The sequence below is a fragment of the Salmo trutta genome, chromosome 2 (assembly GCF_901001165.1).
Source record: "Salmo trutta chromosome 2, fSalTru1.1, whole genome shotgun sequence".
Lineage (NCBI taxonomy): Eukaryota > Metazoa > Chordata > Actinopteri > Salmoniformes > Salmonidae > Salmo > Salmo trutta.
The window spans coordinates 59,272,903-59,297,377 of NC_042958.1; the positions used below are offsets into that span (position 1 = coordinate 59,272,903).

The window sequence follows — 24,475 nt, forward strand, 5'->3', positions numbered from 1 at the left end:
GTGACATTACGCAGAGGTTCCAAACGGAAGTGTGTTGTACCGAAAATGTGGCGCGAGACATAGCCAATGTTGTGTGGACATACACGGTTTTTTTTAAAGTAAAAACTTAATCTAAAACAGTTCCATCCACTGCATTTATTATACAATTTGGGAACTACGTTGTTCTATGAGACGGGCGGCATAGGAACCGGCGTTCATCAAGGCAAATATGCCCCGTAGACGACAGGTACGAAACATGTAGGTCGGAAGCTAACGTTACGGCGTTAGCTAGCTAGCTGGATAAGCTAACTTGACTAGCTATACTGCTAGCATAACGTTGCTAAAATGTTAGCTAGTTGTTAGCCAGTGGTCTCTATTATGCATTCGAAAGTATGTATCTTTCTTAACTAGCTAGATAACTAGATAGTTAGCATTAAGTTAACTACTGCAGATAACGTAAGTTAGTAAACTAAAATGGTGCTTTCACGGTAGATTGCTAGCTAATGCTGCAATGGTGTTGTGCTAATGTTGCGTTGCCTATTTGGCTAACTAATGTTAACTGACTAGCTAGCTATTAAGGCTGTGTTTACATTCAGATTTATAGAGAGTAATTAGCTAGCTGTATATCTCATTCATGAGAAATGGATACATTTGAAGGAGCTAACGTTAGCAAAAATTCTATAACCTAGTTAGAGCCATCACACGTAAATAGTTAACGTTAGCTAGCTTGATATCGTCTAGTTACCTGGCAAACGCGTTAGCCCTACCAGTCTTACTTTTTTCATTCTATCACAGAGTGTGCATTTGGGGAGCGGCTCTGATGGGACTGAAGATTCAGACTCTTCTGCAGAGAGAGAACAGACGAACAGCTCAGAGAGTGATGGAAACATGCCCAAGAGAACACGCCTCACAAGAGCATCTCTACGCCTCAGCCAAAGCTCACAAGGTAAAGAAAGCCATGGGATGGATGCTGTAGTTGTGAATCAAAACCTACATTGCAACTGTAGTAGTTAGGCTAGCGAACAATGAGTCAATCACCTGTATAGGAGACCTTGTGAGTGCTAACAATTACTAGAAGATTCTATTATTTTATCCTACATTGTCAGTGTAGCTGAATGTTGTGCTGTTTCACCCACATGCCAATGTAGACACACCAGATGTGAAGCGAGTCGGCGACCATGACGAGTCTCCGCCGTTGACGCCCACAGGCAACGCCCCATCATCTGAGTCTGAGCTGGACATCTCCAGCCCCAACGCCTCCCACGACGAGAGTGTGGCCAAAGACCCCGCCCTCAGAGACTCAGACAAGGACCTCTCCCACCGGCCCAAACGCCGCCGCTGCCATGAGACCTACAATTTTAACATGAAGTGTCCCACACCGGGATGCAACTCACTGGGTAAGACAAGTGACCATTTGGTTAGTGGCACCACTGCTAGTTTAGTGGATGCTCAACAAGACTTGTCATGATTCTTATTATGAAATATCTCTAGTCAATTAAATTAATTATATGTAAACTCATTGCTTTTCTGTCTCATGTTCCTTGCAGGACATCTAACAGGGAAACATGAACGCCATTTTGCGGTTTCAGGATGCCCTCTTTACCATAACCTCTCAGCTGACGAATGCAAGGTAAATATGTCATAAAAATATTTGGCATTGCTTATTGAGGTACATTAATGTCATTGTCTCGTACAATGAGAGCCACAGAGAATCAAATGCCCAATAAGTTTATTCATCCTTTTTATTGACAGGTGAAAGCAACCACTCGTGAGAAACACGAAGAAGAATCAAAGGTGCAGGAGGAAAGCAACAGACACGCCACACGACATCAGGTAAAATGAATTAAATTAATATATAATACTTTTTAAGGTGATTAATTTGATCATGTAAAAATAAGTAAAGGGCCTCCCGAGTGGTGCCGTGTCTAGGGCACTGTCTCACAACCGGCCGTGATCGGGAGTTCCATAGGGCAGCGCACAATTGGCCCAGCGTCGCCCGGATTAGGGGAGGGTTTGGCTGGGTGTGGCTTCAATTGGCTGACCACGCTCTAGCAACTCCTTCTGGCTGGCCGGGCGCCTGCAGGCTGACCTCGGTCGTCAGGTGAACGGTGTTTCCTTCGACACATTGTTGCGGCTGGCTTCCGGGTTAAGCAGGCGGGTATTAAGAAGCGAGGTTTGGCTGGTCACGTTTCGGAGGACGCATGACTCGACCTTCGCCTCCCGATCCCGTTGGGGAGTTGCAGCGATGAGACAAGATTTTAAAAAAAAGGGGGTAAAATAAAAAATAGCTAAAATCACAATGAATTCCTGTTGTGTCCACCAGGCGCCCACATCAAAACAGACAAGATACAAAGAGCAGGTGACGGAGATGAGAAAGGGGAGGAACTCTGGGCTTCCCAAGGAGCAGAAGGAGAAATACATGGTGAGACACAGGACAGATCTCCCCATTCAAATGACTAGAGGGAGAATCATGTTTGCTATGGGGATCCTCTGGTCACTTTGCCCTCCCACCCCTACGGGAGGGCAGCTCCCGATCAGCCCAGTCAAAGCACCCCAATGGTGGAACAAGCTTACCCTTAATGTCAGGACAGCAGAGTCCCTGCCCATCTTCTGAATAAGTCTGAAACGCTACCTCTTTAAAGAGTATATTCAAAAAAGCCCATTTATTGACACAATCAGCACTCTGTCACCCAACTATTTTTCTTTCCATCTCGTCTACAGGAGCATCGACAGAGCCACGGCAACACCAGAGAACCTCTTCTGGAGAACATCACTAGTGAATATGACCTGGAGCTTTTCAGAAAAGCCCAGGCACGCGCATCTGAAGATCTGGTAAGACAAAAACCTCAGTGCACCTTCGTCCTTCATGCATAATAAACCAATAGTGATTTAGATGGTATTGTAGATAAGATGTTCTTGGTAGTTTAGAAGAATTTCATATTTCTCCTCTCTTGTTTCGCGCTTATTGAAAACGCCACAGGAGAAGCTGCGGATCCAGGGACAGATCACGGAGGGCAGCAACATGATCAAGACCATCCTGTTCGGCCGCTACGAGCTGGACACGTGGTACCACTCGCCCTACCCCGAGGAGTACGCCCGCCTGGGACGCCTCTACGTCTGCGAGTTCTGCCTCAAGTACATGAAGAGCCAGACCATTCTGAGACGACACATGGTAAGATAGATATACAGTGCCTTCAGAAAGTACCCCTCGACTGAGTTATTCCACATTTTGTTCTTACAGCCCGAATTCAAAATAGATTAAATCTTTAAAAAATCACTCACCCGTCTACACACAATACCCCATAATGACAAAGTGAAAACATGTTTTTAGAAATGTATTGAAAATGAATTACAGAAATATCATTTACATAGTTATTCCCACCCCTTTGCTATGCCACCCAAATTAAGCTCCGGTGCATCCAATTTCCTTTGATCATCCTTGAGCTGTCACTACACCTTGATTGGAGTTCACCTGTGGCCAATTCAGTTGTTTGGACATGCATTTAGAAAGAAACACACATGTCTATATAAGGTCCCACAGTTGACCGTGGATGTCAGAGCAGAAACTTCTCAAGTCCAAAGAACTGTCTGTAGATCGCCGAGATAGAATTGTTGTGAGGCTTGTGTCTGTGGAAGGGTATAAAACCATTTCTAGTGTTAAAAGTTTTGAAGAGAGCAGTGGTCTCCATCATTGGCAAATAAAAAAAATATGAAACTGCCAATATCTGGCCGTCGGCTCGAACTGGGTAAGAAGGACCTTGGTCATGGAGGTGACCTAGACTGAACTACAGAGTTCCATGGCTGAGATGGGAGAACCTGCCACAAGGACAACGGTCTCTACAGCACTTCACCAATCTGGGCTTTATGGGAGAGTGGCCAGACGGAAGCCACTCCTGAGAAAAAGGCACATGACAGCATGCATAAGGCAAAATATTCTGTGGTCTGATGAGACAAATTTAACTCTTTAGCCTGAATGTAAAGCGCTATGTCTGGAGAAAAGCAAGCACAGCGCATCACCCAACGGGGAAGAATCATACTATGTAGGATGCTTTTTAGCGTCAGGGACTGGGAGACTGGTGAGGATAGAGGGAACAATGACTTGAGCCAAATACAGCAAATTCTTGATGAACCTGCTTCTTCAGAGTGCAAACGTACTTAAACTGGGGCATAGATTTCATGTTCCAACAGGACAATGACCCCAAAAATACAGCCAAAACACCGCTGGATTGGCTTCAGAACAAGAATGTGAAAGTCCTTGTTCCAGCCAAAGCCAAGATTTAAATCCCATTGAAAATCTGTGGAAAGACTTGGGAGAGGCGATGAACAGCAATCTAGCTTAACAGAGCTTTGAGAAAATCTGCAGACGTTCAAAGATTCTTTCAAATGGTCTACGGCACAACTCCTGCAGCTGCACTCCTTTTGAGAAAAAGTATTTTCCTTTTTATCCTGACAAATGTTGACTCTCCTGAACACCAACACCGGAGTACAATGTTAATGGCATAGGGTCCTATCATGGTACAAAAATAAACATTGTTCTCAGCTCATAGACATACCCAAGACGACTCAAAGCTGGGCTTTATAAATACATTTGATTGAATCGCCACCAAAGGTGCTTTTACAAAGTATTGACTCAGATGTTTGAATACTTATGTAAATTAGATTTGTGGTTCATTTTCAATGCATTTGCAAACATTTTAAAAACATGTTTTCATTTTGTCGTCATGGGGTATTGTGTATAGATGGGTAAGGGGAACAAAATTGATTTAATCCATTGTGAATTCAGGCTGTAATACAACAAAATGCGGAATAAGTCGAGGGGTATGAATACTTCCTGAAGGCACTGTAGACAATCCAGTCCTATCACCTCTTAAGCTGGGGTTACACGAATCAACTTTCACACAATGTTTGTTGCAGTTTGCAAGTGACATCCTCTCAAGCAACTTTTGCTGATACTCGAAGCAACTGAAATGTGATTGAAATTGCATGCAACAGCCAATCAAATGTTATGCTGCTTTTTGTCATATGTTTGGGGATTCTAAACTCACCCAATGTCTTCAATTTCAGCTGAAACTGTTCAGAGAGGCCTTTTTAATGGGGTTTGAATGAGCAAATTTTTATTTTTATTTATTTATTTCACCTTTATTTAACCAGGTAGGCAAGTTGAGAACAAGTTCTCATTTACAATTGCGACCTGGCCAAGATAAAGCAAAGCAGTTCGACAACATACAACAACACAGAGTTACACATGGAGTAAACAACATACAGTCAATAATACAGTAGAAAAAAACAAGACTATATACAATGTGAGCAAATGATGTGAGATAAGGGAGGTAAAGGCAAAAAAATGCCATGGTGGCAAAGTAAATAAAGTATAGCAAGAAAAACACTGGAATGGTAGATTTGTAGTTTGAAGAAAGTTCAAAGTTCTAATATAAATAATATGGTGCAAAGGAGCAAAATAAATGAAATAAATAAATACAGTAGGGGAAGAGGTAGTAGTTTGGGCTAAATTATAGATGGGCTATGTAAATCAATAGTGTTGTCTCCCTGTGTGTTTGTTAGGCCAAGTGTGTGTGGAAGCATCCGCCCGGAGATGAGGTCTACAGGAAGGGAGCCATCTCTGTCTTTGAGGTGGACGGCAAGAAGAACAAGGTGAGGGGGCCTATACACTTGAACTAACCCTGGACTCGTACACAGCAAATGCTTTTTTTCCTGTCTCCGTTTTATTCTCCGGTCTAAAGAACAAAGAAATAATCATGGTTGAATTATTACCTTTCGTTTTGTCATGTCTCACATTTCTTCAGGGACCCTAACCCCAGGGGTGCCTTGCACTCCTATAAAACAAGCTACATATATTTATATTCTATGGTTTTATTGTCACGTACTCTGGATAGGTGCAGTGAAATGTGTTGTTTTACAGGGTTGGCCATAGTAGTACAGCACAACCTTTCGCCCCCAACATTATCCCTGGCAAGGTCTTTGGAGAATTTAAATGGTGTGTGGTTTCCTTTTCCAGATCTACTGCCAGAACCTGTGTCTACTTGCCAAGCTCTTCCTGGATCACAAGACTTTGTACTACGACGTGGAACCCTTTCTGTTCTACGTTATGACTGAGGCAGACAACACAGGCTGCCATCTTGTGGGATACTTCTCTAAGGTACCCATCCATTATACTCCATTCACATTGATAGTGTCTACCATAACTTTTTGATATGGTTTATAACGGAGCTTTTTTTATTTTTTTTATCAGGAACGTCTCTGTCATTACTTTAGTTTTAAAGATGAGATTCAGACGCATATCCTCTGTTCTTTCAGGAGAAGAACTCTTTCCTCAACTACAACGTCTCCTGCATCCTGACTATGCCTCAGTACATGAGGCAGGGCTTTGGGAAGATGCTGATTGACTTCAGTAAGTATAGACTAGCTCTGTTTTCCCCTTGTTAGATTGGCCACTGCAACTACAGCCAGGTGGCATTTTGAGATGCTGATGTATTTTGTTAAGCCTCTCAGGAATGACAGCAGAGTGTTGCTGGTCAAAAATGGCTTTTAATGTCCTGAAAGCAACTTCTTTATGTGTTGTCATTACACGGTTATTGCAGTAGAAACTACAGTTCATTTAGCAGTTCTTTTCTCCACCAGGTCTCATTGCTATGTAAGTGCAGTCCATCTCATTACTTATTAGAACTGCTAGTGACCAACCTGCCGGCTCTCCCCTTTCTGTAGGCTACCTGCTGTCCAAGGTGGAGGAGAAGGTGGGCTCCCCAGAGCGGCCCCTCTCGGACCTGGGCCTCATCAGCTACCGTAGCTACTGGAAAGAGGTGCTGCTGCGTTACATGTACAACTTCCAGGGCAAGGAGATCTCCATCAAAGGTGACAGAGGACTTTACAAAGAAGAGGGTTTAAAATTACCCTGGTAAATTATGTAGCTTCTTCCGGTCACACACACACACCATACACCATACACAGACACTCACACACAATCTCCAAAGTGTCCTCTTTAAATTTCTCCCATGGTTGAGCATATGCATTTTTTTTTCTCATTTAGAAACATTTTAATTTGGCCTTGTCCATATAGGCTAATTCTCTTCTCATAATTAATTAGTCCGTAGGTGGGGCATCAAACTGCTTAACGAACATGCACTAAGCATTAAACCTGGGAAGGGTACCCTTGATTTATCACTCTATTTGTCAGGTATTCACTGTAGCTTGTGTGTTTACAGCCCTATCAATCTGTTTTATGGTTGTCAAGTCTGTAAATGTTGATTTAATGTTAATTATTTAGCTTGTTCAGGTTAGCCTCAGTTTCATTTGAACACACGAGATGATTTCCTACCAAGCATTTGAATGACTAGGAATAGCATATGAAACGGTACTCTTGGCACGATTCAGTATTTTGAATGAGTGTGTGAAGAGCTGTGTGTTGTACTTGTGTGTGTTCAGAGATCAGCCAGGAGACCGCGGTGAACCCAGTGGACATTGTCAGCACACTGCAGTCCCTGCAGATGCTTAAGTACTGGAAGGGAAAGCACCTCGTCTTGAAGAGACAGGTAAGTGTCCCCTTCATGAAGGTGTGTGTCATGACAATATCTACATCGGATTAACCCTTTATACTCTGATCCCATGTACGGGATCAAAAATGGGAGTTTTGGTCACTGATAAGAGATTAAATTGGAGCGCGATGGCTGTACAGTAACATACTATACATTACATCAGAACTCTGGGTGTCCGCTTTACGATGTATAGCTTTCAACTGACAGGCGTTCTAAAAGGGACGACCACCCGCTAGCTACAATTGTGATCTGCTCAGTTCCTCCAAAGGCACAGCCAGGAAAGCTAAAGAAAAATGAACTAAAAGTTGACTGCTCTACTGCCTGAGTCATACCTGTATTGAAATGACTGTACACTTTGGAGTGGCCACTTGAAGACACCAGTGAGACCTCTCACTCAAACCCTTGTAATGTTATATCTTATATTGTATCTACCCCAGATCTTGCAGGAATATTCTTATATATTATTGAATGTATTCAGCTTTTTAGTATTGCCCGATTATTTTTTTGTAAATTTTTTGTAGTAATTTTTTGTAGTAATTTTTTTATCGAAAAAATGGCTGCAAAAAGTACAGTGCCGGTAAAATGCACATGAAATCAACAGTGTAATGTTTGAATTCGGTCCTGTCTCAGGTGAACTGTTTGTTCAGATAATTCTCCAAAGTGTTCCTTTTCAATTGCAAAAAAGTGATTATGCATATCCTTCTAATATTTTTTTTCTGTTTGAGCATTTCAGTTGGGGCCTATCCATATAGGCCAATTCCCCCTAGTGTAAAGGGTTAAGTAATGTCCCCCATCACGTAGCCAACGGTGTGTGACATCACAATATCCCATTCAGCCCAGTTTGTCAGTTAATACCCTAGACTAGGCACCTAAAACCTGTGAAGGAGGAGTTCTGTGAACATTTGAGATGTCCTTGATTTTGCACTGTATGTCATGTATTTACTGTAGCTTGTGTGTATGTAGCCCTGTCCATCTGTTTTATGTGGTTGTCATCTGCTGTGGGTATCATAATTATTCAACCCCTTGGATTTATTCACATTTTGTGTTGCAAAGTGCGATTTAAAATGGATTTAATTGTCATTATTTTTTTTTTGTCAACGATTTACATAAAATGCTAATGTCAGTGGAAAAACATATTTTTATATATATATATATATATATATATACATACATACATACATGCATACATACTCACTCACTCACTCACTCACTCACTCACTCACTCACTCACTCACTCACTCACTCACTCACTCACTCACTCACTCACTCACTCACTCACTCACTCACTCACTCACTCACTACCGGTCAAAAGTTTTAGAACACCTACGCATTCAAGGGTTTTTCTTTATTCTTACTATATTTTCTACATTGTAGAATAATAGTGAAGACATAAAAACTATGAAATAACACACATGGAATCATGTAGTAACCAAAAAAGTGTTAAACAAATCAAAATATATTTTATATTTGAGATTCTTCAAATAGCCACCCTTTGCCTTGATGACAGCTTTGCACACGCTTGGCATTCTCTCAACCAGCTTCATGAGGTAGTTGCCTGAAATGCATTTCAATTAACAGGTGTGCCTTGTTAAAAGTTAATTTGTGGAATTTATTTTCTGCTTAATGCGTTTTGAGCCAATCGGTTGTGTTGTGACAAGATAGCCCTATTTGTTAAAAGACCGCTCAAATAAGAAAAGAGAAATTACAGTCCATTACTTCAAGACATGAAGGTCAGGCAATCTGGAAAATAAGTTTGTTCAAGTGCAGTCGCAAAAACCATCATGCGCCATGATGAAACTGGCTCTCATGAGGACCTCCACAGGAAAGGAAGACCCAGAGTTACCTCTGCTGCAGAGGATAAGTTCATTACAATTAACTGCACCTCAGATTGCAGCCCAAATAAATGCTTCACAGAGTTCAAGTAACAGACACTTCTCAACATCTTCTGTTCAGAGGAGACTGCGTGAAAAAGGCCTTTATGGTCGAATTGCTTCAAAGAAACCACTACTAAAGGACACCAATAATAAGAAGAGACTTGATGGGCCAAAAAACACAAGCAATGGACATTAGACCGGTGGAAGTCTGTCCTTTGGTCTGATGAGTCTAAATTTGAGATTTTTGGTTCAAACCGCTGTGTCTTTGTGAGATGCAGAGTAGGTGAACGGATGATCTCCACATGTGTGGTTCCCACCGTGAAGCATGGAGGAGGAGGTATGAGGGTGCTTTGCAGGTGACGCTCTGTGATTTATTTAGAATTCAAGGCACACTTAACCAGCATGGCTACCGCAGCATTCTACAGCGATACGCCATCCCATCTGGTTTGTTCTTAGTGGGACTATCATTTGTTTTTCAACAAGACAATGACCCAAAAAACACCTCCGGGCTGTGTAAGGGTTATTGGACCAAGAATGAGAGTCATGGAGTGCTGCATCAGATGATCTGGCCTCCACAATCACCCGACCTCAAGCCAATTGAGATGGTTTGGGATGAGTTGGACCGCAGAGTGAAGGAAAAGCAGCCAACAAGTGCTCAGCATATGTGGGAACTCCAAGACTGTTGGAAAAACATTCCTCATGAAGCTGATTGAGAGAATGCCAAGAGTGTGCAAAGCTGTCATCAAGGCAAAGGTGCCTACTTTGAAGATTCTGAAATATTTTTATTTAACACTTTTTTGGTTACTACATTACTTCCATATGTGTTATTTCATAGTTTACGATGTAGATTTTTAGATTAACGAACAATAAAACACTATACTGTACCTTTTTAAGTATTGAACCCCCTGAGGCAATACATGTTACTAACACCTTTGGCAGCGATTTATAGCTGTGTGTCTTCTTGGGTCAGTCTCTAAGAGCTTTGCACACCTGGATTGTGCAATATTTGCCCATTTTTATTATTTTTAATTCTTTATGCTGTGTCAACTGTAACTTGGCCACTCAGGAACATTCACTGTCTTCATGGTAAGCAACTCTAGTATATATTTTTCCTTGTGTTGTAGGTTTAGGTTATTGTCCTGCTGAAAGCAGGTTCTCCTCTAGGATATTGCCTGTGCTTAGCTCCATCCTATTTATTTTTATCCAAAAAACCTCCCATTCTTTGCCGATATCAAGAATACCCATACCATGATGCAGCCACCACCATGCTTGAAAATAAGGAGGCAGTTACTCAGTGACCTGTTAGATTGGCCCCAAACATAAGGCTTTGGATTTAGGCCAAAAAGTATATTCCTTTGCTGTGTTTTTTTTTTTGTTTTTTTTTTTGTTTGTTTAGGTATTACTTTAGTGTATTGTTGTATACAGGGTACATGTTTTGGAATATTTTTTTATTCTGTATATTTGAGTTATTCTTTTCTGTCATGTAGGTAATTGTTGTGGAGTCACTACAACGTTGTTGATCTATCCTCAGTTTTCTCCCATCACAGCAATTGAACCCCGTAGCTGTTTTAACATCACCAATGTCCTCATGGTGACATCCCCTGAGCAGTTTCCTTCCTGTCCTGTAGCTCAATTCAGAAGGACGATTATCTTTGATGTGTCTGGGTGGTTTAATGCATCATCCACAGCATAATTATTAACGTGACCATGCTTAAAGTGATATTCAATGTCTTATTCGTTATTGTTACCCATCTACCAATCACGGCCCTTCTTTGAGGCTTTCCAAATGCCTACTGGTCTTTAGTTAAATCTATGCTTTAAATTCAACACGTGACTAAGATACACATGTATGGGGGACAGTGGAAGGGGTAGTCATTCCGAAATAATTTCAACCCCTTGTGATTTGTTATGCCAAATTTTACTCCTGAACTAATTTAGGCTTGCCTGAACAGAGGTGAATACTTGACCTATATTTGAGTTATTTTGTACATTTATATATTTTTCTTTTCATTTGACATTATGGATTGTTTTGTGTAGGTCACTAACAAAATCACAATTCAATCTTTTCCATTCCCACATTGTAACGCAACAAAATGTGAAAAAATCCAAGGGGGATGAATAATTATGATACCCGCTGTATGTCATATCTGTAAATGTTGATCATTTTATGTGTGACTCGGTGCTCTTGAATGCGAGGCAAATTCCTCAAGGGCCAATAAATGAATTGAACTGAACTCCCCCTCACAGGACCTGATCGATGAGTGGAAAGCCAAGGAGACCAAAAGAGGCAGCAACAACAAAACCATTGACCCCAGCTCGCTTAAATGGACCCCACCCAAAGGGACATAGGCTATAGGCTCACAAGTGAGCCACTTAATAAACTTGACTTTCTTCTACCACACCTGGCGGGATAGGAGTAATATAATTACCACAGTGATCTTTCTTCTACCACACCTGCCGGGATAGGAGTCCTATAATTACCACAGTGATCTTTCTTCTGCCGGGATAGGAGTCCTATCAATACCACAGTGATCTTTCTTCTGCCGGGATAGGAGTCCTATCAATACCACAGTGATCTTTCTTCTGCCGGGATAGGAGTCCTATCAATACCACAGTGATTTTCTATCCCTAAACCCACCCTGTAGATGCCCCTTACTTGGTTTTTTGTGTCTGGAGGAACTCTCTTCCCTTTTTACATTTCGACTTGTATTTATATTTTAGTAATATGTCACCATGTCACCATTCAATCAATTCTTCGCTGAAATATTGTTAAACAATGAAGGTTACAGAATTTGAGTTGATGACTTGTTTTAAAAGATCCACTTAAAGATGAGCTATGAATGTAGATACATCTCGTCTGAGCTCTGACACTAGTGGATCACATGAGTGTTTTTGCTTCTTTGTCCACAAAAAAATATATAACTTTGACCGGCTGCAGCATTCCTGGCTATTTTATTTCATTCAACACAGTTGCGGTTGTTTGCGGAGACAAGTACATTTTTTGGGATAGAATATACAATAATCATCAGCATGAACTTTGATACCTTAGATATAGCATTTTGTTTCTTACAAGTATGAGATACAGTTTCGTTTTGTATGGTAGTCCTTTTTGAGTCGATATCAAAATTGTTTAGGTCATGAAAACAACTCTTTTTTTTCTAGCTTTAGTAATATTGGAGTTGGTCCCATTCCTCTTGTGAATCTGCCAAATGAAGAAATAAAAATATTACATACAAGTTCAAATGTTTGGTTTGCATTTAGTCAACACGAATACAAGTTTTACATGTATGTTTTAAATTGCACAGTAAAACTTGTATTACATTTTACAAGCTGTACATTACAATGTTACAAAGTGCTCTCTGGTTTTAACCATAACATCAATGCATATGACAGACCTGGTTGTGTGTCTGATCCCTCAGCGACATCGATCGCAGTGCTTGGAGCATCTGGAATGATCCTCGTGAACGATTCTGCAGCAAAAAAACATTGCATTTGGTTATGACACACGACTGCAATTGTTGATACCTGTTTTAAATTGTACTTCTCTCTGCTTTGTTTGTCTAAAAAAACAAATGCCTTGAGATTTCAAATAATATAGAGCATGCCATTTAGCAGACACTTTCATCCAAAGCGTTTTAGTCATCCATGTATACATTTTTACGTATGGGGGGGTCCCGGGAATTGAACCCACGCTGCAAGAGCCATGCTCTACCAACTGAGCTACAGAGGATTTTATATGAAGTGTAATCATTCTTACCCCCACTTAGTGCTCTTCTTCCCATAAGTCCAACAAACATATCCCCTTTGTTTCCTGTTGAAGACATCACCAGGAAAGAGTCATTTAAAAGGAGATGCATATTTTTTTCTCATGTTAAATGTAAAACATGTTTTAAACCCATATAATGCAGAACATTTGCTCATTGTTGTGTTGTCGATATGATTTAGATACAGAATAATCTACAATATAGTATATGGACCAGAGTGTACTGTATAGGCTACCACTATTCTAAAAAAGTTTTTTTTGTTACTCCAGTGTGCTATACTCACGTTTTCTATCCACTTTAATAGGCTGCGGCTGATCGTCTGTAATTAAAGTGACCTGATAAGCACTCAAACGTATTTGAGTTCAAAATATTTGCTTTTCTTGTCAATTAGATATAATACGTACTCAACATACAGTACGCATCATACAATTTGTATTCTAGTCTACCTCCTTCAAGATCCCTTTCAAGTCTTTCATTCTTGTTATGGACAGGCAGAACGTTATAATGCTTACCTGAGCGTTTGCCCATGAGCCCGTAGAACTGACGGGCTTTGGATCTCTTTATCAGACTAGCCACGTGGCTGGACAACCTCTCTTCCAGTGGCTCATCCTGGGGAAAGGATTAAAGATGTCTTTTTCACAACATTCTTTTTTCTTGATTTATTTGTGGGGAAAAAATGTTCAATTATTACTCGCAAATATTTTTCAAATCAGGAATATACTAATTATATAAACAGTTTCGTTATATAAACTCTTCTTGATAATAGAAATTAAACGTTCCACTTACCTGCCAGTCTTTGGATACCCAGTGTTCCTTGTCAACACTAAACGACAATCCTTGACATGTGTACACCAGTGCAAACAGGGTAACTATTACCAGCTGGAATTTCAAGATTTCCATTGAATGTAACGATACTAGGCAAAACTATATTAAAATAATACTTTTTTTTTTACTCCAGAAGTATGTATCTTAAAGAAATAATGATAGTTGGCTGTTGAGTGAGCTCAGAAAAGGTCTGCTATCTTCTCTGATGGATAGAGGACTGAGTCTATTCCCTGTCGGTCTGATCCTGCACTGAATACAACGTCCATTTTATAATACAGTACCTCATACAACCTCGTGTCCCCTCCCCTCTTGACACCGTCAAATCATCAAGCTCATACTATTATTATGCAACATTTAACAAATATGACGTGTTTTTCACATCATGCAGAGAGATGCATGAAATATATTTTTGAATACCTGTAGTATACAGGTACATAATTAAGTAAAGGAAATATAGGTGAGGTGAATGCAACAAGCTGTTGTCCAATTTGAGCATGGGCTGATGATATATGCATAATGCCCAATATCCAATTTACAGAAAGGGCCATTGTGCTTATTTTATAATCCTTGGTTTGCTTTAAAGGTTTTACCGGGTGCTCACCTCGCTTCCTTGGGTTTGATTGGGATCTGAGTTTAATTTCTGTAATTGATTTGCCTTATATTTCCTAGAATGTACTGTGTGGAAAGCACTATCTGATCTGTATGTGATTCACAGTTAAAGATTTGCATTTTTTTTTATTTGGTTCTGTAATTTCCATGTTTGTCAAACCTACAACCAGAACTCTATATTTGCCAGAAATGTAAGTCAGCAGCCTAATTTTTGACCTTCTGATCTTTCTCTTTGATGCGAGGGCGCTTGAAAACTGCCGCCTGACATATTTTGAACAATGTCTTGTCAATAATGGCTCCTGTTACATAGTCGGTGTTTGCCTGTTCATCTATTGACTCAGTGAATCATACCTAGGACAGGTCAGCCCAATATAGACCTCATAAATAAGATTTTTAAAAACGACATTAAAAACAAACCAAGTGGATAGCTAAATGGCTCGTTCAATCATCTGAACTTGAAGCCGTATGTCTTGAGAAAGCAGTGTGCGCCATGGTCTAGTATCCTGAGTGATCGGGTTGGATACCGCTCTGTGTCTCATGTCGGCCAAAGTGTGTTCAGCTGAGATGAGGCTTTTCTTGAGAGAGATGGCTATAGCGAGCAGATGGTTTTTCCTTACAGCACTGAGGGTAGTGTGATGTCCAGCTGAGAGCGATGTTCTCGAGCCACAATGTCATGTTGTGCTGGAACAGCTGAAATGTTTTTTTTATATATTTATTTTTGAGACACAAATCGACTAATAATTGTTTTTAAAAAGCCATCCATTTATCTCTAGAGGATAATTAGTGTAACAAAGTCTTTTATATGATATTTGGTTGCTTAGTCCGTAGACATTAACTGCTTAGTCATTCAAATGCTTGCGGTTTTACTTCAATCATATAACCTTTTCATTATTAGCAATACATTTTTTTCAGTATAATCCGGCTACAAAATGTTTTCAAGGAGCAATTACTTGTCAATCGGGTGTTCTAAGGATGTCCTCTTGAAATGTGGGCAGCACACACATCAAATGTTTGGAGCTCTGCACAGGTGCTCCACAATGCAAGGAAAACAGGGCAATTTGAGCTCAAAGGCAATTACACCAGAACAACCCTCGTGTCATGTTCCCGCAGACGCGACGGCTAACGCTGAGTGGCAAATCAAAAGGAATCGGAGGACCTTCATTTGCATGTGAAATGGCTTCCTACTTCCTATAATGACTAGGCCATTATATTTCCATGTTACACAGAGTGAACCAGTGGCAGTCGAACAACCCCAGCCTTCCAATGGGGATTGATTTTGACTTGAATTCACCCATTTGCTGCGTTGTCTCTATGCCATTTGAATGTCTTCTCATCGAACAGTAAGGGTGACATTTTCCGTCAGGAGCACCTCTGCACTACTCTATGAACATGGCCACGTCATGCTACTTTAAAGTCCAATCATGTCCGTACAATAACCATGTTCAGAATGTCCTGGGCACAGTACTATCCAACAGAAAGTCAATGGGAGGCTGCTATCTTCACTATGTTCATAGCTGCCAAACTTCTCAATGAAAAGAGAGGGATGCAGTGCTATTGGACTTTGCTCCATAGAGAAATGATCCGATTTTCAAGTATAATGTATTTCCTTGGAACCCCTTGACCCCAGTTACTGCAAAACTGTTACTTTTGCCTCGAAAGGCTTTCTTGGTGGTCTGAGACTCGCCCAATACTAGAATTATTCTGACATCTATACACGCCTGAAATATGGGAGGATTCTTCAGTGCCTGTATTGATATGAAGTATATCTGAGCTGACAAGTACAGTAGGAACAGTCTGTGCTCTCTTGGAATTGGTTCTCTTTCAAAGAAGATTTTTGTTGTACTTGATTGGTTGCTTCCTTCATCATGTACATGGACTAAGTAATGGGACATGCCAAATTGATTTGTACCCGGTAATGGCCTCCAGAGTCCTCTGGAAGTAGGCTATTATTACATTTGAGCCCTTTTTGCAAAAATGTGACTTGTGTGTTCCTGACTTCATTTGAACTTATTGCTTTCTTTTGATGATGTGGGGGTTTTACATTCAAGGATTACTTTGAGAATTGATTTTTAACCAACCAGTGGAATAGTCCCAGAATGGCAAACTCGGCTCAACCTGCACGCTGGTCAAGCCATATGGGCTGACCAAGGAATCATATACTAAACCTGTACTTATGTCACAGGTGTGACTCATTTGCAACGTTTAATCTAACAAGTATTTTTATTGGTTGATTGCCTGGTCATGTGACTTGCGCTGCATGTATTTAAACCCACCTGTTTTGTGCTTCTTGGTGGCTGTCAACAGGAAGTGATGCAGTCTGTAGGCATGGTGGAACTTTTGAGAAGAGCATGTAATGGCTTTGTTTAGTGAGAGAACATGGCTAAAATGGAGTATGATAAAATAGAATCTATGAAGAAATGGTTGCCTGCCTGCTGGACTGTCGCTTCCTCTGCCTCTTTTTGTTTGGTTTGTGTTGGTTTGTTGTATTTTCAATAGTATGGTTTGTAAAGCTAAGAAAATAAGAAAATGACACGAAGTGTGGACATGATTTACGTAACTGGAATGTGAACTGAGAACGTGTCTGAACTTTGATTTCAACTTGTGGAGAAAACAATGCCTTAACATTTATTTCCTTAACTTCCCTTTTTTATTGTCTGCCTCTGCTTCCCTCTGCTTGCTCAACCCAGACCTAGAACCTGTCGCTTTCGAACCCGTTACATTTGCGTCTAGAAGGCGCTGTGCATTCTCCAAAACAGAGGCCTCAACCAACGAACCTGTGATATACGACACCAAATGTCTGAGTTGTGGCCTGTAATCTGGTGTTGACAGGTACTGTGTGTTATCAGATGGGCAGGCTGCCACAGATCGAACTATGTGAGTTTAGTCAGGACGCAGCCTATCCTCACCTTCCATTGGTTTGACAGAGCTGCTTTAATGGCCCCTAACGCTCGTTGTCTTTATTCCTCATTGATTATCTAAACACAATCCGGGGTTCATCTCAACAGGAACAAATGAGTCCGATCATGGAACTAAGTAGGGATTGCTTAGTGGACTACTGAGGTGACCAGAGGGGATTTGATTGGTCTCTGAGAAATATTTATGAATGGATTTCAACTAGTGTTAGCTATATCACACTGTGTTCAAATATTGTTCTATGTAACTGACAATCTAGACTGCTTTGTGTATTTCAAGACTAGACAACCTTTTGTCTGTGCTAGCTTGTTAACAGATCAAATCATGATTAAATGACCTGTTTCGTTTTCAAAATGCCGCTGGGTTAAAACTTGTCAGGCTGGCTCTTGTGGAATGTAGCCTTCTGTCCAGTAGGCCTGACATTATTCAAGTGGTCTGAGATAAAGTTCCTATTTTAGTGGGGGTAAATGATTAGCTTTAGGGTTTAATTAAATCAAACTTTATTTGTCACATGCTCCGAATACAACAAGTGTCGATTTTACTGTGAAATGCTTACCGTAAATTCCGGACTATAAGCCGCAACTTTTTTCCCAGCTTTGAACCTCGCGGCTTAAACAATGACGCGGCTAATATACTGCTCAACAAAATAAAGGGAACACTAAAATAACACATCCTAGATCTGAATGAATGAAATAATCTTATTAAATACTTTTTTCTTTACATAGTTGAATGTGCTGACAACAAAATCACACAAAAATAATCAATGGAAATCCAATTTATCAACCCATGGAGGTCTGGATTTGGAGTCACACTCAAAATTAAAGTGGAAAACCACACTACAGGCTGATCCAACTTTGATGTAATGTCCTTAAAACAAGTCAAAATGAGGCTCAGTAGTGTGTGTGGCCTCCACGTGCCTGTATGACCTCCCTACAACGCCTGGGCATGCTCCTGATGAGGTGGCGGATGGTCTCCTGAGGGATCTCCTCCCAGTCCTGGACTAAAGCATCCGCCAACTCCTGGACAGTCTGTGGTGCAACGTGGCATTGGTGGATGGAGCGAGACATGATGTCCCAGATGTGCTCAATTGGATTCAGGTCTGGGGAACGGGCGGGCCAGTCCGTAGCATCAATGCCTTCCTCTTGCAGGAACTGCTGACACACTCCAGCCACATGAGATCTAGCATTGTCTTGCATTAGGAGGAACCCAGGGCCAACCGCACCAGCATATGGTCTCAAGGGGTCTGAGGATCTCATCTCGGTACCTAATGGCAGTCAGGCTACCTCTGGCGAGCACGTGGAGGGCTGTGCGGCCCCCCCAAAGAAATGCCACCCCACACCATGACTGACCCACCGCCAAACCGGTCATGCTGGAGGATGTTGCAGGCAGCAGAACGTTCTCCACGGCGTCTCCAGACCCTGTCACGTCTGTCACATGTGCTCAGTGTGAACCTGCTTCATCTGTGACGAGCACAGGGCGCCAGTGGTGAATTTGCCAATCTTGGTGTTTTCTGGCAAATGCCAAACGTCCTGCACGGTGTTGGGCTGTAAGCAAAACCCCAACCTGTGGACGTCGGGCCCTCATACCACCCTCATGGAGTCTGTTTCTGACCGTTTGAGCAGACACATGCACATTTGTGGCCTGCTGGAGGTCATTTTGCAGGGCTCTGGCAGTGCTCCTCCTGCTCCTCCTTGCACAAAGGCGGAGGTAGCGGTCCTGCTGCTGGGTTGTTGCCCTCCTACGGCCTCCTCCACGTCTCCTGATGTACTGGCCTGTCTCCTGGTAGCGCCTCCATGCTCTGGACACTACGCTGACAGACACAGCAAACCTTCTTGCCACAGCTCGCACTGATGTGCCATCCTGAATGAGCTGTACTACCTGAGCCACTTGTGTGGGTTGTAGACTCCGTCTCATGCTACCACTAGAGTGAAAGCACCGCCAGCATTCAGAAGTGACCAAAACATCAGCCAGGAAGCATAAGAACTGAGAAGTGGTCTGTGGTCACCACCTGCCGAACCACTCCTTTATTGGGGGTGTCTTGCTAATTGCCAATAATTTCCACCTGTTGTCTATTCCATTTGCACAACAGCATGTGAAATTTATTGTCAATCAGTGTTGCTTCCTAAGTGGACAGTTTAATTTCACAGAAGTGTGATTGACTTGGAGTTACATTGTTGTTTAAGTGTTCCCTTTTATTTTTTTGAGCAGTGTATATGGATTTTTCCCGCTTTCAATTTTTTTTTCCCCAAAAAACACATTCTGTGACGTGCTCAGTTTTTTGGCGGCATGAAGCTTTCATTAGACCAATGAAATTGCCGAACGGGTTAAGGTCAAACAACTTTTTTGTTTACTGTTTAGATTAAATCGAGCGCTCTCAAACTTCCCATCATTCTGATTACGGTAGTCATTTTGTCACCCTCATCATGGCAAAGACACGGAGAAATGCATATGATGCAGCTTTCAAGTAGAAGGCGATTGATCTGGCTGTTGGAAAAGGAAATAGAGCTGCTGCACGGGAGCTTGGTCTTAATGAGTCAATGATAAGACGTTGGAAACAGCAGTGTGAGGAATTGACTCAGTGCAAAAAGACAACTAAAGCTTACTGCTAATGTTTTGTTACAAGCCGTGTTTCGTTAAAGCCTATTTATTTTTGTTACAAGCCGTGTTTCGTTAAAGCCTGTGTAAAGTTAATTTGTTTCAATGTACCGGTAGGCACCTGCGGCTTATAGACATGGGCGGCTTATTTATGTTCAAAATAATACTTTTTTAAAAAATTCTGTGGCTTATATTCAGGTGCGGCTTATATTCAGGTGCGCTTAATAGTCCGGAAATTACGGTACTTACAAGCCCTTAACCAACAGTGCAATTCAAGAAGAGTTAAGAAAATATTTACCAAGTAGACTAAAATAAAAAGTAATAATAAAAAGGTAACACAATAAGAATAACAATAAGGAGGCTATATACAGGGGGCACCGGTACCGAGTCAGTGTGCGGGGGTACAGGTTAGTTGAGGTAATTTGTACATGTAGGTGGGGGTGAAGTGTCTATGCATAGATAATAAATAGCGAGTAGCAGCAGTGTACAAGAGGAGGGGGGGGGGGTCGTCAATGTAAATAGTCCGGTGGCGATTTTAGGAGCCTCTTGGACCTAGACTTGGTGCTCCGATACCGATTGCCGTGCGGTAGCAGAGAAAACAATCTATAACTTGGGAGAATGGAGTCTCTGACAATTTTATGGGCTTTCCTCTGACACCGCCTATTATATAGGTCCTGGATGGCAGGAAGCTTGGCCCCAGTGACGTACTGGGCCATTTGCACTACCCTCTGTAGCGCCTTACGGTCAGATGCCGAGCAGTTGCCATACCGGGCGGTGATGCAACCGGTCAGGATGCTCTCGATGGTGCAGCTGTAGAACCTTTTGAAGATCTGGGGACACATGCCAAATCTTTTCAGTCTCCTGAGGAGAAAAAGGTTTTGTCGTGCCCTCTTCATGACTGTCTTGGTATGTTTGGACCATGATAGTTCGTTGGTGATGTGGACACCAAAGAACTTGAAACTCTCGACCCGCTCCACTACCGTCCCGTTGATATTAATGGGGGCCTGTTCAGCCCTCCTTTTCCTGTAGTCCACGATCAGCTCCTTAGTCTTGCTCACATTGAGGGAGAGGTTGTTGTCCTGGCACCACACTGCCGGTTCTCTGACCTCCTCCCTATAGGCCGTCTCATCGTTGTCGGTGATCATGTCTACCACTGCTGTGTCGTCAGCAAACTCAATGATGGTTTAATAGTCACATGTACAGGGTTGCAGATGTAATTATATGGTACAGTGAAATTAAGCTCAGAGTTCCAACAATGCAGGACAAAGTGAAATAATAAAACAGTTAGTGAGAATGCCAAACTGACCTTGGATCAGCATAAAAACACATCTTCCATGCGCATTATAACCGAAAACATCACACAAAAACAATATGTATAATAATTTTGGTCCGGCTTATATTCTCTGATTAGAAAATATTTTAAGATAACATGTTGCAGAATTGTTGTAATTGATAGCTTGGGCAATAACTTCAAATCAACAAACATACACTATAGTTAGGCCTATATGATGGTTCAATCCCGTTAACAGATATCGTGCATTTTTAAATCGATCTGGATTCATGAACCGTCAGAGCACACCCAGACACGAATGTACAGTACCACTGTGATTCCCTGTCATAGGCTCAATACAACATCTATGTGAGATTAGTGGGGACAAAAATAGCTGGAAATTTGAGTTGCTCTGTATTTGATTTGAAGGATCAGAAAGGAAGCAGAGAAAGGGAATGACGTAGCTAACCTGTTAAGAGACTTAGCTACAGTGTAAATAAAAGTGGACATGTATAGTTAGTGAGCTCTTTGGTCTTGCATAGCCACAAGCTCATTTTTGACGTTCTCATTGATCTTTTATGTCTCAAATGTTTCCCTCATTGCCATGGGCACTAAAGGCACTTCCTGTTTCCTGTGACAGACCAAGCTTATTTCAGAATGAGAGACCTTGAACATCAGGCTTCCAGCGATTTGACCAAAAACCTTAGTCAACCCCCAACCTTAGTCATCTTGACTCTACTATTGATCTCTCCAACCTGTAAGTCACATTCACTCTCTTTGTTACAGCTCCTTGCTCTATACCCTGATGCTACAGTATGTGAAATGACTAGTGCAGGGACCTCTTCCTTCTCTCTGGCTCATATCTTTTAGCAACCCTGTGGTCTGCAACGAGGTCGTAAGAACTCTGAGGAGCATTTCCCAGAGCTTAACCTTCCATCCTTACTCCAAGCTGTGCTGTTCCTTTAATGTGGTGGTGGACATCTTGCCCAGGCTGCTCCAGGCCCTGTGGCCCCACCAGATGAAAGGCCCCTGTGACTGGCCCTGAGTGATCTGGCTGTCACCATGGTGATGGCAGTGGTGGAGAACCTCTAACAGGTCTGAAGGCCCCTCCTGCACCTCAGGTCTATTATTCCCTTTCCACTGGTGTCAGGATGGTCCACTTACTCAACCATAAGATCCAGCGCCTAAGCAGCCCAGAGGACCTTAGGAGGTCTCTTTTCATCCAAAGTCTCACTCTGGTCAGCACCGACATTGAAGCTGTGACCACTAAAGTCCAGAGACTGTTTGAAGCTCCTACAGATTATATTACATTCAGCTCTATCCATGGTTGGTTATCAGAGGCCAAAGCAGTGGCCAATTGGAACAACGTTCCTCCAAAGTGCCCTGACCAGCTGGTGATCCCATCAGAGCTCCTGAGGACCAGCATTGGTCTGACAACCATCCTAATCTATGGTGGGACACTGGAGAAAGGCATCATCAACCTTCATGACCGGCCCCTCACAGATGACATCATCAACCAGCTTTTGCTCTGTGGGGGGTCAGTTATGAAGAAGAAGCGGAAAGCCAACTGGCATCTGGGCTGGGACCAGATCCTTGAGATGACAAACATCCATACTGACCTGCACTATGGTGGCACAGAGAAGATCTTAAAGTTTGTCACAACTTACAGCGCCACCATGCTAACGAGGCACATGGTTCACCTTGTGGTCGAATAAATTAAGAAGGCCAAGGACTCTTCGAACAACAAAAAAGTTGGTAATGATGAATACCATGGAGGTGAGCTTGGTCATGTACAGTGAGGGGAAAAAAGTGTTTGATCTCCTGCTGATTTTGTACGTTTGCCCACTGACAAAGAAATGATCAGTCTATAATTTTAATGGTAGGTTTATTTGAACAGTGAGAGACAGAATAACAACAACAAAAAATCCCAAAAAACGCATGTCAAAAATGTTATAAATTGATTTGCATTTTAATGAGGGAAATAAGTATTTGACCCCCTCTCAATCAGAAAGATTTCTGGCTCCCAGGTGTCTTTTATACAGGTAACGAGCTGAGATTATGAGCACACTCTTAAAGGGAGTGCTCCTAATCTCAGTTTGTTACCTGTATAAAAGACACCTGTCCACAGAAGCAATCAATCAATCAGATTCCAAACTCTCCACCATAGCCAAGTCCAAAGAGCTCTCCAAGGATGTCAGGGACAAGATTGTAGACCTACACAAGGCTGGAATGGGCTACAAGACCATCGCCAAGCAGCTTGGTGAGAAGGTGACAACAGTTGGTGCGATTATTCGCAAATGGAAGAAACACAAAAGAACTGTCAATCTGCCTCGGCCTGGGGCTCCATGCAAGATCTCACCTCGTGGAGTTGCAATGATCATGAGAACGGTGAGGAATCAGCCCAGAACTACACGGGAGGATCTTGTCAATGATCTCAAGGCAGCTGGGACCATAGTCACCAAGAAAACAATTGGTAACACACTACGCCGTGAAGACGGAAATCCTGCAGCGCCCGCAAGGTCCCCCTGCTCAAGAAACCACATATACATGCCCGTCTGAAGTTTGCCAATGACCATCTGAATGATTCAGAGGACAACTGGGGGAAAGTGTTGTGGTCAGATGATACCAAAATGGAGCTCTTTGGCATCAACTCAACTCGCCGTGTTTGGAGGAGGAGGAATGCTGCCTATGACCCCAAGAACACCATCCCCACCGTCAAACATGGAGGTGGAAACATTATCCTTTGGGGGTGTTTTTCTGCTAAGGGGACAGGACAACTTCACTGCATCAAAGGGACGATGGACGGGGCCATGTACCATCAAATCTTGGGTGAGAACCTCCTTCCCTTAGCCAGGGCATTGAAAATGGGTCGTGGATGGGTATTCCAGCATGACAATGACCCAAAACACACGGCCAAGGCAACAAAGGAGTGGCTCAAGAAGAAGCACATTAAGGTTCTGGAGTGGCCTAGCCAGTCTCCTGGCCTTAATCCCATAGAAAATCTGTGGAGGGAGCTGAAGGTTCGAGTTGCCAAACGTCAGCCTCAACCTTAATGACTTGGAGAAGATCTGCAAAGAGGAGTGGGACAAAATCCCT

General features: G+C 42.1%; 2 protein-coding genes across 3 annotated transcripts; one reads left to right on the forward strand and one right to left on the reverse strand.

The window, feature by feature from the left end:
* On the forward strand, positions 1-12,642 carry LOC115159140 (histone acetyltransferase KAT7). Of its 2 annotated transcripts, none has more exons than XM_029708592.1 (14): positions 1-226; positions 775-925; positions 1,128-1,376; positions 1,527-1,609; positions 1,732-1,812; positions 2,303-2,401; positions 2,701-2,811; positions 2,960-3,151; positions 5,542-5,631; positions 5,996-6,136; positions 6,295-6,388; positions 6,703-6,849; positions 7,420-7,526; positions 11,651-12,642. In XM_029708592.1, exons 1-14 carry the CDS (start codon positions 209-211, stop codon positions 11,750-11,752), a joined length of 1,665 nt encoding a protein of 554 aa, XP_029564452.1. In that variant the 5' UTR covers positions 1-208; the 3' UTR covers positions 11,753-12,642. The 2 variants fall into 2 exon arrangements, with proteins under 2 accessions (XP_029564452.1, XP_029564441.1); XM_029708581.1 differs by having other exon boundaries at positions 2-226; positions 2,948-3,151.
* A 106-nt stretch (positions 12,643-12,748) lies between these two features.
* On the reverse strand, positions 12,749-14,228 carry LOC115163267 (protachykinin-1). The gene is made up of 5 exons (XM_029714998.1): positions 13,954-14,228; positions 13,680-13,776; positions 13,451-13,486; positions 13,161-13,214; positions 12,749-12,873 (listed from the first exon to the last, which is right to left on the reverse strand). The coding sequence occupies exons 1-5, from the start codon at positions 14,065-14,067 to the stop codon at positions 12,749-12,751; spliced, it is 426 nt and encodes a 141-aa protein (XP_029570858.1). The 5' UTR covers positions 14,068-14,228.
* Between the last annotated feature and the right edge of the window lie 10,247 nt (positions 14,229-24,475).